The sequence below is a fragment of the Mandrillus leucophaeus genome, unplaced genomic scaffold (genome assembly GCF_000951045.1).
Source record: "Mandrillus leucophaeus isolate KB7577 unplaced genomic scaffold, Mleu.le_1.0 Scaffold1036, whole genome shotgun sequence".
Classification (NCBI taxonomy): Eukaryota; Metazoa; Chordata; class Mammalia; order Primates; family Cercopithecidae; genus Mandrillus; species Mandrillus leucophaeus.
The window spans coordinates 80,598-95,951 of record NW_012098499.1 but is presented as its reverse complement, the minus strand read 5'-3'; the positions used below and the strand labels follow the sequence as shown (position 1 = coordinate 95,951).

General features: G+C 42.2%; 1 protein-coding gene across 1 annotated transcript in view; it reads left to right on the top strand.

Moving 5' to 3' along the window:
- DPYSL3 (dihydropyrimidinase-like 3) overlaps positions 1–15,354 on the top strand; it is a 115,646-nt gene that overhangs the window by 83,552 nt on the left and 16,740 nt on the right. The window contains exons 3-7 of the mRNA XM_011978938.1: positions 3,528–3,712; positions 6,263–6,427; positions 8,785–8,846; positions 9,745–9,825; positions 13,661–13,729. Coding sequence (XP_011834328.1) covers positions 3,528–3,712; positions 6,263–6,427; positions 8,785–8,846; positions 9,745–9,825; positions 13,661–13,729 — 562 coding nt within the window. The remainder of the gene's footprint in view (positions 1–3,527; positions 3,713–6,262; positions 6,428–8,784; positions 8,847–9,744; positions 9,826–13,660; positions 13,730–15,354) is intronic.

Genomic DNA, 15,354 nt, shown 5'->3' with positions numbered 1-15,354 from the left:
TGTTTGTTTTTTTCTTGTAAATTTGTTTAAGTTCCTTGTAGATTCTGGATATTACCCCCTTGTCAGGTGGATAGATTGCAAAAATTTTCTCCCATGCCTGTTCACTCTGACGATAGTTTCTTTTGCTGTGCAGAAGCTCTTTAGTTTAATGAGATCCTATTTGTCTATTTTGGCTTTTGTTGCCATTGCTTTTGGTGTTTTAGTCAAGAAGTCTTTGCCCATGCCTATGTCCTGAGTGGTATTGCCTAGGTTTTCTTCTAGGGTTTTTACGGTTTTAGGTCTTACATTTAAGTCTTTAATTCATCTTGAGTTAATTTTATATAAGGTGTAAGGAAGGGGTCCAGTTCCTGTTTTCTGCATATGGCTAGCCAGTTTTCCCAACACCATTTATTAAATAGGGAATCCTTTCCCCATTGCTTATTTTTGTCAGGTTTGTCAAGGATCAAATGGTTGTAGATGTGTGGTGTTATTTCTGTGGCCTCTGTTCTGTTCCATTGGTCTATGTATCTGTTTTGCTACCAGTACTATGCTGTTTTGGTTACTGTAAAATTATAGTTTGAAGTCAGGTAGTATGATGCCTCCAGCTTTGTTCTTTTTCCTTAGGATTGTCTTGGCTATACAAGCTCTTTTTTAGTCCCATATGAAATTTAAAGTAGTTTTTTCTAATTCTGTGAAGAAAATCAATGGTAGCTTGATGGGAATAGCATTGAATTTATAAATTACTTGGGGCAATATGGCCATTTTCACTGTATCGATTCTTCCTATCCGTGAGCATGGAATTTTTTTCCATTTGTTTGTGTCTTCCATTTCCTTGAGTAGTGATTTATAGTTGTCCTTGAAGAGGTTCTTCACATCCCTTGTAAGTTGTATTCCTAAGTATTTTACTCTCTCTGTAGTAATTGTGAATGGGAGTTTGCTCATGATTTGGCTTTCTATTTGTCCGTTACTGGTGTATAGGAATGCTTGTGATTTTTGCACATTGATTTTTATCCTGAGACTTTGCTGAAGTTGCTTATCAGCTTAAGGAGTTTTTGGGCTGAGATGGAGGGGTTTTCTAAATATACAATTATATAATCTGCAAACAGAAACAATTTGACGTCCTCTCTTCCTATTTGAATACCCCTTATTTCTTTCTCTTGTCTGATTTCCCTGGTCAGAACTTCCAATACTATGTTGAATAGGAGTGGTGCTACGGCCATACTACCTTGAATGTGCCTGATCTCATCTGATCTCAGAACTTTTCACAATTGAGCCTTAAATACAGGTTTAGAATCCATCTTCACACAGTGCTCCAGGGATCTACAACCAGGGTTGAAGGTGTAAGACAAATCCTTTTTGCCATCTCTATTAGAAAGACTGAAAGGCCGCTTGCCAAGGATGTTGTAGAAGGAATTTAACCATCAGATGCGTGTGTTGGTGGTGGAGAGAAGGTTGAGTTAAATGATCATAATTCAATCCTGAAATTTTGTATGTGTGCAACAACATTCTTAACTCACAGAGCATAAGAACAGAAATGACCTCTTCTAACTATCACATAGTTATTTGTCTGTCTGTGAATACTTGTGGAATATTTGTTATGTGCCAGGCAATTTTTTGAGATACTGAACTCATGCTGTGTCACATGGTGTGGTACTCATTATCAAGGCCCAAATCATCATGCTGTCTTCCCCCTGGGACCTTTTAGTCTTTTAGGGGAACTGAGATATCTGTATATATGCAAAGGACCTAGCATTACCAAGGAGTGGCATACCAAGTATTATATTCATAGAACAGGTGAGATGCAGAGAAGGGAGTGGACTGGTTATTAATTATAACAGTTGACATTTACTGAATTCTTAGGTACTTAGCAGTGTTTATGGGCTTAACACATATTCACATTTAATGTGCAGCACAACCCTATGGAGGAGGCATCTTTATTACATTTTACAGAGGAAAGAATTGAGGCATGGTAAGGTAATTTGGCCAAGGTTATACAGCTAGTAGCCAGCAGAGCCAGGATTGTGAATCCAGATAGCCCACATCCAGCCTCACTCATTATTAGACTTGGATTTTGCTAGAAACTTGATGAAGGAAGGCAGATAGAAGCTGAGCCTCGAAGGATTAATGCGGCCTTCATTGCTAGAGCAGTGAAGAAGGGGGAAGCCATTTCTATTTCAGGCTTGGTTTTAAACTAGTTGTCAAAATGGATGAAAACACACACACAAACCAGGCAATTCTTCATGCCTTTGGTTCTCAATTTTCCTTAAAGGGGAACCTGTGAAAGAGAAAAATAAGAATGGAATTGGCCAGTATCCAAACTAGAATGGACTAATGATCAGAGGCTGCATTTTACCAGTATATTTTGAATTATGGTGGCTGTGGAATGGCCCGGTGGTGATGTGGTAAAGTTGAACTCTTAGAGATGTCAGGAATACTTTATTTTAGTTGCAGAACCTGGAGTTTGGCAGGCTAGTGGTAGACTTCTCACTGCCCCAAGAGAGTGCCTTTCTTGGCTGCCTGTGGACAAAAGGGGAAAATGTTCATGCCATGGACAGTGCGGTACAGATATCCCAAGGTAGGAGATTTTTCATGGTCATGTAGAGGCTTCTGAATCATAGGTCTCCCTAGTATCCATAGTGGACATGTTTAACCAGCGATTTAAATCGAAGATGTGATACCACATATGAGCCAAGCAATACTGGCTGATCTATGAGCAGCATTGTGTGGGGACTAGTTGTAATTGTCACTTTCCTTGGAGGCTTGCCTTTGAGATATTCATTGGCTTACTTCTGCCTGAGTCTACGCCCTATTCCTCCCTAAGATGCTCTGAAGCTTCCTCTGAAGCTTCCTGGGTGAAGCCGTGTCTAGTGGAGGTTTTCATAATCACTAAGCTCGGCTAAAAGCTTCTACTGGGACACTGACCATGTCACAAAGGCAGCTGGTGCTGGAGGCATCTGCATCTTTGACTTCCTCCTGGTGAATCTGCCATCAGCTGTGATTGGCTGATAAATGATCAGAAAAGGGTGGAATTGGGAGTGAAGACTTAGGTGGGAAATAACCCAGACAGAATCTTTCATTAGGAGCAAAGATGACCCCACTTAAAAGATAGCGGAGATCCCATACCTGTTCTTTAAATGATTCACTGTTATCTTCTTCAGTCTCTTCTAACAGTGCACTATTTTATACTCTTTAGATCCTTCTCCAAATGTTATTTCTCACCTTAACTTAAAGAACAAAATAAAAAGAATAATAAAAATATTTGTATTAAAAATTATTACACACACTATATTCTAGACACTGTCAAACCCCTGGGGTTATAGTACTAAACAAAGACACTTGGTCCCACCGAACAGCATATCAGATCATTCTGTGACTATAAACATTGTTTTCTGTATATATCTATCTTTGTTTATAGATTGCTAAGCTTGTGAGTCACTTGCAAAGATTAATTTGATAAATACAAGTAACACTGTTTAAAATCCTTATACCATTATATTTGTCTTGGAAATTGCACTTTTAAGTGACCAGGTGTTTGACTGTTTCACCAGACAAATTGGAGACAATCTGATTGTTCCTGGAGGAGTGAAGACCATCGAAGCCAATGGGAAGATGGTGATCCCTGGAGGCATCGATGTCCATACTCACTTCCAGATGCCATATAAGGGAATGACCACAGTAGATGACTTCTTCCAAGGGACAAAGGCAGCCTTAGCAGGTGGCACCACCATGATCAGTAAGTCTTCGTATTTTACACACTCCTGTTTCTCAGAGCTGTGTGTTTAATGAACGTGTTACCTCCAGAACTCTCTTACTATCACTTGTATACTTGCCCCAGTTCAGTTTATAGATGTTCTGCCTGAGAAAAGCAGATTCAGCTGAGGAAATGGGCAGCTCCCTGTAACTACAGAGAGGAGATTCATGAGGCTCTTGGTCATGGCAACAGCTGCCCTCTTGTCTACCTTAGCAGTGGGTGCTGGCTCCTGCAATGAGGGGAGAATCAGGAAATAGCATCTCCAGGCTAGTAAGAGGTGAAAGTAGACTTAAAAAGTTGTGGATAGAAGATGAAATGTTATTTCAAAACTGCCCACTTGGGTCTGAGAAAGGAGGGCAGAGCAGCATGAATGGAGCTAAGGAGTATCATGGAGAGAGGGATTATGGAGAATTACATTTCTTGGAAATTTTGTGAACTTCAGTGGGTGAAGCTGTGTCTGGTGGAGGTTTTCAAAATCACTGAGCTTGGTTTAAAGCTTCTATTGGGATGCTGGTCATGTCATAAAAGCAACTGGTGCTGGAGGCATCTACATCTTTGACTTCCAGTCGCATTTAGTGCTATCTGGTCTGCGCTGTATTTTGACCAATTCATATCTTTAAAATTTGACAAGCTGTAGGAGTGGTTTCTCTTGTTTTTAATTTTTGTTTTTTTTTTTTTTCTATTGCTATTCCGAGAAAAAAAATCTAGGGAGTTGCATGCCATTGGATTACTGAACCAATAGCATTCCAGGGCAGTCCTTCCTGTCCCAAAGGAATCCTGATGAATTGGGTCCCATCCCAGTGCTGGCCCCAAACTTGGTCAGGCAGAGAGCACTGTTTATTTTAACACCATATACATCCCCTGAGAGTGCAGGACAGCCTGAGCAGTAGAATTATCCACTGTCTTTTACTTCCTTTTGACAGGACAATGAGCAGGGTTCAGCTTTGGCTAGTTGGGTGTGGAAGCCCAGAAAAATTGCACCAAAGCCATAAAAGGTGCAATTCAGGGTTCCGTTCTCCAGCTGAAGGGTGGAAGCCTGCTGACTTCTCAGCAGCTGCCTGCAAGCAAAAGCCCTGGTGTTGCCCCAGACATGAGTGATGTAGCTCCATGCATTTGCTTTCCGATAAGTGCACTCAGGCTGCTTTTGATAGAAGACTACGGGAATGAGTGATCTTGGCTTGGCTTTCTGCCATCTGGGCAAGGAGTTGGACCTGTTTGGCATCCTTGAGATTTGTATTATGCTTGACCATCTGCATTAGGGAAGTCAGATTCCCAGTGATGAGAGTGAACCGCAAAAGCAATTGTGTCCTTCATAAATAAATTAGGAAACCTAGAGATGCAAAAAGAAAATAAACCTCATAATCCCACATCACTGTTAGAGTTTGGCTGTATATCGTACACATTTTTAAAATCCTTTTTGGCAAAACTAGGATCACAGTATATGTACTATATTTTAACCTTTCATTTTTGCTAAATAATATGTCATGGATATCTTTGCATTCATTTCTATTCTACCCCAACATTTAAAGTGGATTCCTAGTCATCCATTTTATAAAGGATTTATGTATTTAACCTAACTTCTCTATTGTTAACAATTTCAATTGTTTCCAATTTTTCACTTAGATAAATAAGTAGTAAACATCCGTGGAACCAAAATTTTGTATACAGCCTCATTTATTTCCCTAGGAATAATTCGTAGGTGTAGGAATAAATATTGGGTTAAGGTTTGAAAAATGTCCAGGTTTTTTATGTATATTTCAAAATTGCTCTGTGGAAAGTTGTCCTTAGCTGTACTTTGTCCTTACTTGTACTTTGCCTCAGCCGTTCAGGGGAATGTGAAAGTGTAACTTTTGCCTTTTCTTCATCAACTATAGATGCCATTGTTTAAAAAAAAATGTATCCATGGTTGCAGAGTAGATTTGGGCCTCAAAGACACCAGATTCTAGACAAGAAGTTTCCATGGAAATAAGATCTGCGGGCCCAGTATCAGGTTTATGTAACTGACACCAGCTTTGTCCTATAGCAGAGAGCCTCAATGTCTTGTGCCCTGACTTAGGTTTAAACCTCGCTTTCGCCCTTGGAAGAGAGTCTGACTTTTTTCACTAGCAGTGACCTCCCCACAGTACTAGTAAGAATGACACATAGTAGGCCCTCATTGATGGCTAACATTTATCAAGCACTTACCATGAGCCAAGCATTAGGTGAAGGATGTTATGTGCATTTTTCCCATTTAATCTTATAAATTCAGAAGAAAGGCACTAGTAACACCCTGTCTGCCACCCCACTTGGCACCAACGGAAAGGAAAGAAAACTGAGGTTTAGGAAAGCTAGTAATTTGTTCCAAATCACATAGCTTTGTGACATTTAAGTGATCAGCATTCTTGAAACTACCAGGGAACCCCTTCAAAAGTTAATTCCATGCTCAGGAAATAGAGATTCTGCAGTCACAGCTAAGCAAGCAGGAGCAGGCCTGGGCAGAGGGGAGTAAAGGCTGTGTCTGAGAGTGACTCATCTGGGGTCTCTGTCATTCAGTTGACCATGTGGTGCCTGAGCCTGAGTCCAGCCTGACTGAGGCCTATGAGAAATGGAGAGAGTGGGCTGATGGGAAGAGCTGCTGTGACTATGCCCTGCATGTGGACATAACCCACTGGAATGACAGCGTCAAGCAGGAAGTGCAGAACCTCATCAAGGACAAAGGTGAGCCCAAACATGCTGTCCTCCCTCCTCTCTTAGCTTCTTCTTGCCGGTCCTTCCAACACGATCTACTCGCTCAGTCACTGTCTTTTACTTGGAGCCTGGAACCTTGAGCATGAGCACTGGATGTAGGGATAGTACAATGTTCCAGGCACTTTATTTACTTCTTACAGGATCCCCGTGAGATAGTGATTCTTCTCCCCACTTTGCAGATGGAGAAACTGAGGCTTAGAATAAGCAGCCCAAGATCATAGCATTAGTTAGCAGTAGATGTATTCAAATTCTATACTCTTCACCTCCATGCAATATTGCCCATTCTGCAGAGGAAGAAACTGAGGTTGGGAGAGGTTAACTGATCTTACATAAGGTTTTATGGCTAGTATGACCTATGAGATTAGGGATTTTTAACCTGTATCATTTTTACTGTAGAGATCAAACCCTTACTATCATATAACAATGGCATCCTTAGAAAAGGCTAAGGCATTTCCAGGAGCAAGGATGTGCTGGTACTCTGGCTGGGAGCTTAGGGTGTGAAAACATGTTCATGCATATGTATATGTGTTTCTGTGTGTGCGCCAGGGTGTGTCCTCTCAGTGAGTATATAATTTAGGTTCTGCTGTCTTCTTAGATTCCTCTATTCTCTGCTTCTTTTTGATCATCAGATATTGCAAACCCCTCCCGGCCACATACAGGCACACATAGGCACCATGTGCTCAGCATTGTAAGGTGGCCTGGGAGTCTTAGAGAAGTGTAAGTAATGGCCTCTGCTGAACACCCAAGGCAAAAGAAAACAGGCTCATGAAGAACAACAGAATAAATGTCATGGGGTTCTTGTAAGAACCGTTACCAAAGGAGTAGTCTAGACACAAATGCTAGGAGTCCAGTGGAAGAGTGCACCCTGGGATGGCAGGGAAAGGATGACCCCTCAGAGGATGATATTCTCTTTCCATACCCCTCCTTACCCCACAAGCCCTGCAAAATTGTTGGTGACACAGAATGTGAGATTAACTCCTTCTTTCTGTATTTGCGTTTACATCGGGCATCTCAACTGGGGTAGAAAATTGAGTCACTTTAACACTCACTTCTTTATCAAAGAGCCTGCATCTTCCAAGGATAATGTAGAGGCTTTTGGGAAGGGTAGTGTTTGGGAAGACTGCCCTGAGTTGAACCACTCTGAGTAGGGAAGTTCTCAAATTACAACCCACTTTTGGCCCAGAACACTGTGGGCTGAGAGGGCCCTAATGGTTAGAGACCAAAATTATCCCCCTTTCCTCAAAATGATTCTCAGTTCCCCAGTCCCACCTATTTCTGTAAATCACTGTATTAGTAGTTTATTTGGGGTGAGATCTAAATAGATCTTTACACATAAACCTTACAATTTAATTTTTTTTTTTTTTGAGACGGAGTCTGGCTCTGTCACCCAGGCTGGAGTGCAGTGGCACGATCTCCGCTCACTGCAAGATCCACCTCCCGGGTTCACGCCATTCTCCTGCCTCAGCCTCCTGAATAGCTGGGACTACAGGCACCTGCCACCGCACCCGGCTGATTTTTTGTATTTTTAGTAGAGACGGGGCTTCACCGTGTTAGCCAGGATGGTCTCGAGCTCTTGACCTTGTGATCCACCTGCCTCGGCCTCCCAAAGTACTGGGATTACGGGCATGAACCACCACACCCAGCCACAACTTAAGATATTTAAGCACAAGGTAAAACCTGCCCATTAGTTCCCTAAGGGTAGGGTCTGTATCTTAGTTCTCCTCTCTGATCCAACACCCTGCACAGTAAAATGAACTGATCCCAGGAGATCCATTAGTTGGAAACCAAATATGTGCCAAGACTGGTGCTAAGAGCTCTTTATGTATTCTTTCCTTTAATATTCACAACCACTTTATGAAGTAGAGTATTGTTATTTTTCCATTTAACAGGTGAGAAAACCAAGGTCCAGAGAGGTTAAGTATCCCAAGGTCACCGAACTAGTATGTGGTGGATTTCAATGGTGCAGCTCCCAGGGTATGAACACAACTGGTGTGCTAGAGTGATTCTTAATGCCACCTACCACTGCCTTGAGCAATACCAAAGTTTATTGACCTTCTGGGATAGGGGATGCTGGACAGGGGAGGTTAGAAAGAGGCACAGAAGAAGAGACCATTGTGCTATGACATCTGTTAGGAATTGTTGATTTTATGGGGCAGGGGTGGGCAGGGCAGAATGCTTTTGAAGAATATAAATATCTGCTTTATGTTGGACAGGAGCCCGGGTAATGCAGCTGGGTCTCATGGTCAATGGAAGTGGGAGCAAAGGACGGAGGACAGTCATGATAATGTTGTCTTTCTCTTGTTTTTCCTCTCGTCCCTCTTTTGCAGGGGTTAACTCCTTCATGGTTTATATGGCTTATAAGGATTTGTATCAAGTATCTAACACAGAGGTAACAACCCATTTGCTATGTGGTTTGGGGTATCTGGATGGGTTTCCTATTGTTGCTGATGACCTTGGCCCTTGTAACATGAATCACTGTGGTCACTGTGGGAGACCACTGGGCCAGAATGCTTCTTGAAGCCTTTGCAGTCCACATTACATTTTAAATAAGGTAACGGGCAGGGTTCATGGCAAGACAGACAGGGAGCTAGAGTTTCCACTGGCAGCAGCTTTCTTAAACGGAAGAGGAGGAACATGCCTAAATTTCCATCTACCAAACAAGCTCCAAATCCCTCATAAGCCCAGTGAAAGCGTGAGGCTCTTCACCTGCAGGACCAGGAGGGCTGATTGGAATAATCCTATTGCCTTGCCTCTGACTCTCCCACTAAGAAATTCATGACATGTGTTTGCTTTAGATAGAGGCTAAGTTTTCAGAGGAAATACAAGAAATGAATTCCCCTGCCTCCTGCTTAGAGGTGAAGGTATGTCTACCTTCACAGATTAAGAGATAAGGGTTTTAGTTTTTTGTGTTTGTTTCTGGCCGGGCTGTAGAGGTTTTCTGGAGCATTTGTTGAGAAGAATTCTGAGGCTGTCTCTCAGCTCAGTGGGAAAACAATTCCATTAAAATTGGGTGCTAGAGGCAGAGGAGAGGAGTTGGTAGTACTTTGTTATGTATTTGCTCTACCTGTCTAGGGAACATGGTAGGTTCTTTATATAGTCACAGTTTCCTAGGATTTCTTTGGACTAGCCCTTCTCTTTGGTCATGCCTATATAATCTATATTTCTGCCCTAGTGACTTATTTCCTCTGCTTTATCCCATTTGTTTTAGCTTGGGCTCTGGTAATTGGCCCTTCTGTGGGGTTGCTAAAAGTGCTTGCAAGAGTGACAAAGACTCATTTCTATTTCAGCTCTATGAGATCTTCACCTGCCTGGGAGAGCTGGGGGCCATTGCTCAAGTTCATGCTGAGAATGGGGATATCATTGCCCAGGTAACACCGTGCAGCTCCCTGGAGCGTGCTTTGGGTCTGCATCCCATTTGTTTCTTCATTTCTTCCGTGCTGCTTGAGCTCTCAATATGTGCACGACACCATCATAAGTACCTTGCTAAAGACAGAACCTGCTCCAAAGTACCTCAGAATCTAGGTGGAGGAAATAAAAGAGAGGGGAATGTAGACAAGTAATGAAACTAGAAGATGCGTTAAAACAGAAAGAGGGCTGGCCATTCTTGGAGAATCAGAAAAGGCATCCTGGAAGAGGAGGAGGATTTCAAATTGGACCATTTAGTGGGAGAGCATTTGCTGATTCTCTTCTGAAAATGTCTCAAAGCTACAAGACATTCTCTGTCATAAAGAAAGACCGTAAGGCAACATTTCTCAGGAGCCAGAGATTGGATCCAAGTCTGTGGAACTCACAGCCTTAGATAATAGAGAATTTAGGTCTCACGAGGAGCAAATTTAGGTCTCGTGAGGAGCAAACATCTCACTGGATTCCTATAAATCATATTGAGAAACTTGAGGAACGAGTGATGAAAGTGAGGGCCCCAACGCCCAAATTGATCATTTGTAAGGAAGCAGGAAGCAGTTATCTCTCCATCTCCTGGGCTGCTTAATGGAATAGATGGACAGATGTGTCTTAGGAAGGGTTTTGTTTATCTCAGAAAACATCTCAAGATTGGCCTTTGCTAGGAGGAGACAGCCAGAAAAAAAAAAAGAGTGAGCTTTCTTCATCCATTTGATAATGTTGGCAACAAGAAACCATTATTCATTCCCTCAAAGAGTGTTTCCTGAGCACTTTGGGCCAGGCAGTAGCTATTGAAGTGAGCCAAAACAGATGCATTCCATAGCTCACTAATACTTGGGCTGTGCTTTTATTTTAGAAGTTGTCCAGAACTTGGTAACTGTGGTCAGCAGGAGTGTGGGAACAATGTCTAGGCCTCCCCTCATCTCGGACCATTAGTTTCCTGATAGCAGGTGCCATTTGGTGAGCACTGACTACTGTGTGCCAGGAACTGGTAAATTTTCTGGTATATTCTCATTTGATTTTCTCCCAATCCTTTAAAGATGCTATCTTCCTCCCTGTTTTATACATGAGACCATCCAGGCTCAGAAGGATTAGATCACTGGCCCAAGGATCAGAGCAAATAACTAGGAAAACCAAATCTTTGCCCCTAAGAGGATGTGCCTCAGTGGGTATCTTTACCCAGAGATGGCATATCTGGGATCCCTTGCGTCTCAAGCCCAGCTGCAGGCTTGTGGGCAGGCGGCACCCCAGCCATGCAGGGCTCCATCTGTTGTGATTTCAGACTCTCCATGTTGTCTCGCTGGTGGGGGAGGTGAGGTAAGTGTACAGTTTCCCCTCACTGAGACCAAGGAGGCTAATTAGTCAGGACCCTGACAGCACTTTCGCCCACGTGCACCACACACCCAGCGATAATGAAATCATTTTCTGTAGAGAGTCCAAATGCCTTGGTCCTGTGGGAGGCAACCCAGTGGTATTAGAACTGTACTCCTCCCTTTATCCAAGTCTTCAGAGCAGCAGCCAGAGGTCCCAGCCCTTCCCTCAGCTGCCCTGGAAACCAAACTCTCTGGCACTTAATTCCAGCCCCTGTGGAGGCAGATGGACTTCAACCCAAAGTCTCTGTTGTCAGTTTCTTTCCTCTTGTGAATCCTTAGCATGGAACTTTCTCTAGTTTCCCCTCCCACTACTATTTCCCTACCTTGGGAAGATCCGTCAGGAAAAGAGTAGGGGCATTTTTCCATTTGGATGAGTTTCTTGTGTGTGTTTATTAAATTCAGCTTGAGCTGAAAGATTTTTATCACATTGTTTAAATGAAGGCAGCTGCTATACTCAGAATTTCTTGCTGCACTTATTCAAAAGTGAATATCTGACAGAGAAATCTTTGCCTTTGGATACAAACAAGGATGATTTTCAAGAATTTCAAGTTGGCAAAACAGTCTGAGAGGACAGCATCTTTAGCCATTCATTTAACAAATATTCGCTGAGCGCCTACTATGCGCCAAGCCTTGGAGAGGGAAAATGAAAAAGACAGGGTTCCTTTCCTTATGGACTAAGCTACAGTTGTGTCATGACCCAAACTGATGTAACTGTAGCTGTGATGAATGCCACAACAAGCTTACTGCTATCCCCATGTAAGGTAGCATCAATGGGGCTTTACTGCCATTCTTAATCTCCCACCTATAGGGACATCATGGCTTCAGAATAGGACTTCCTAGCCTGAACAGTGCATTAGAATCACTAAATTTTTCTAATTCCAGGTATTCGGGAATTAGGAAAAGTCAGTAGCAGAGTTCAGGCAAGTGTATTTTGAAAATAATCCCCTGGTGATTTAAATGTGCTTGGAAGCCGCCACTTGAGCTTAGCTTTGTCCTGTGCATTATCCTGGTGCACTCAAACAAGACAGAAGCATAAATGTCACCTAAGACAGAGATTCTTTAGTTGGAGACCTTAACCCTTGTGTGACTGGAGGCAATTTAGAGTAGAACCTCACTAGACTTTGGAAGAAATTTAATTCAGTTCAAGTTTCAATAAGTGAAAATGGTAAGAATGAAAAGTGGAGGTGCTTTTTTAGAAAAATAGGCCTCTAACCTTTCTTTGTATTCTGTAGAGCTGGAGATAGTGACCATTTCACTTCTCATGGTTGCTTATAGTATGTGCATTTTCCTTTCTACTCCTCTTTTAGAAATTTCTATTACTAAAAACAAAAAACAGAAGGTTCTTTTCCAGGTGGTAAGAATCCTTAACCTTTTTAAATGCCTCATAGTTTCAAAGTGAGACAAGGCTTGTTGCTTTGACCATCTTTCCTATGTGTCTCACACATTACCAGAGTACTCCCAGGTCACTAGGCCAGGCCTGCTGGTGCAAGGTTCATAGGAACCAGTCTTAATAATTTCAGAGTGAATGTCAGTAATGCTGAAGGAATGGTGGCTTGGGATTTCTGCCAGTTCCAGTCAGTCCATGCGTGTGTGTGCTCACTGTCCAGCTACCTGCTTCTTCCAGAAAGAGGCTAGAAGTCTGAGGAATGTAGCCATCAGCCACAAGGGACATGCACTTCTTCTGCCATGTCCACAACTTGGTTAAACAGAATTTCACCAAGACACTAACTCAGAAAATGCTGTTTGGAGGCACTATTTTGTTTGGTTAAATTTTGAATCCATTCATTTAAGCCATAGATTTAAAACATCAAAATTCCTGAGTGGTTTATTAAAACATGCATTACTAGGATTCAACCTCACATCTTCTGATGTGGTAGGCTAGGATGAGCGAGAAATCTGCATTTCTACAAGAACAATTCAGGCGATTCTGATGTAAGTGATGAGTGGCTCACACTTTGGGAAACATAGCACTAAACTGTAAGCCCTGTGAGGTCAGGGGCTGCATTGCTTTAATGCAGGTACTTACCCAGAGCCTAGCAGGAAGCAGATGCCCAGTACATTTTGTTGAGTGAAATGGTTTAAAGAGCGTGAGTGAATAAACAAATGAGATAAGCAAGTGTAGTTTCAGAGGCAGCTGAGACTGAAAGAGATGAAGAATAAGTAACCTGGTATGATTCTTGATGGGCAGAATAGACAAAAAATAGTCTTAACAGACAACTGTCTTTCTTTCAGTAAAAACAAATCACCCTTGAATGTTTTTTTCCTCCTTTTAGTTGAGTCTACCATCTATTGCAACTCCAAATATAGGATTAATACATCTGTTCAACATATACATATTTCTTCTTTAGATCTTTAGATCAGAACATACCAGTGTAATTTTTCCAAATCTCACTTGAGCTTATTGAAGAACTATTTCCTTTTTTCATTTCAGGAGCAAACCCGCATGTTGGAAATGGGGATAACTGGCCCAGAAGGCCATGTACTGAGCAGGCCAGAGGAGGTAAGTTACAGGGGATGAAGGTGCACACACAATGCATGAATAAACATTGTTAAAAGGCGATGAGAATCTGAGTACCAGGTTGCAGTATTGGAACATTTCTTCCAAAGACCACTTCTGATTGACCCTAGCTCAAGAGCCCGTGAGAAAATTAGAAAGGAATGTAAGAGACGTGCTTATTTCTGACCCCTAATCTCTCTAAAGATATCACAAGTTGGAGTGTCCTTCAGAGCTATTCAGGAGTGTTAAATTTCTGATCCCTTTCTTAAGGAAATCTCAGTGTGAATCTCATAGACGTTTTCACTTATTCCCTTATTTCATTTTGAGTCCTGCAAAATATTGGCCATATAAATAAGAGGTTGAATGGACTTTTTTATATACATTATACTCATCAATTTGTATAATGTGATGATTATGTCCAGATATGGAAGTTTCTCATATATAAAATGAATGATTATTTATGTCTGTGCTTAGCAGCCAAATAACAAAACAAAGGTGACTAGAGGCTGGTTCCATGTCTCTGAGATGTCAGCAGCTTCACCTGCTGGCATGGAGCACAGAGCTGGGAATTGGCTGCCCATGTACCTAAAAGCACATTGACTTTGGAAGGGCAGCCTGGGTCTAGCACCTGGAGCAAAGTCAAGGCCCTCCATATCAGTGAAGCAAATCCTGTTTCTGTCCTGTCATTCCAAACCCTACAACAGGGAGAAGAAGGAATCATAACCAGAAATGACTGCATTCCCATACCCATCTCTTTTAGAGTCTTATTTAAAAGATAAATAGAACACACATAGACAAAAATGTTCCTATCCTAAGGAGGCAATGAATTTTCACAAACCGGATACACTTGTGTAACTAGCACCCAAAGAAGGAAACAGATTATCAGCACCTCAGAAACTCCTTTGTGTCTAGTGATACTTTTATTGCCATTTAAATAATTTATAATTTTGTTATTAGGGTTCCAGTCACATACAGCATCCCTGAAGTCTGTCTCCTTAATAATACCTGGTGTAGGTCACTTCTATGGAGCGCTGCATACATCTAGTATGTGCTGATAGCTTATGTTATCTCAGTTCTCACTACTGCTGCCCTGGGTGGTTGCCATTGATGCACAGGTAAAGAAGCTGAAGCTTAGAGAGGTTAAGCCCCTGGCTGATCACACTTGAAGGACTGGAAAATGGTTTACTCATCATGAAGAGACCAGAGTGATCAGCATTGTTTCTGAAGCTTTTCTTAAATGCTGGTCACTGTGGAGATGTGCTGGCAAGACGGATTTCCAGCAGCAGCCAGGGGATTTCAGAGCAAAGTCTATTTTTGTTCCTTGGTTTGTTTTTTCAACCTCCCCTTAGCCCTACCACCCCACCCTCCTCCTTATTCCTGTCTCCTTTTTAGTAAAAAAGCCTCTCAGCCGCAAATCTCTACAGCCGTGGAAGGCCTTTTGGTGAAGTTGGAGGGTGATGTAACCTTCCAAAGATAGTCATGTTGTCAAAGTGCTGAGAAACCTGTAGTGTTTGGGAGGAATGAGATCAAAGGGACCAGGACAGAGGTCCTGGGGGAGCTGAAGTGGTCAGCATGGGTGTGAAGGGGGAGGAGTGAGCATAGGAGGAGCCAGACCCTCTTCAATTCAA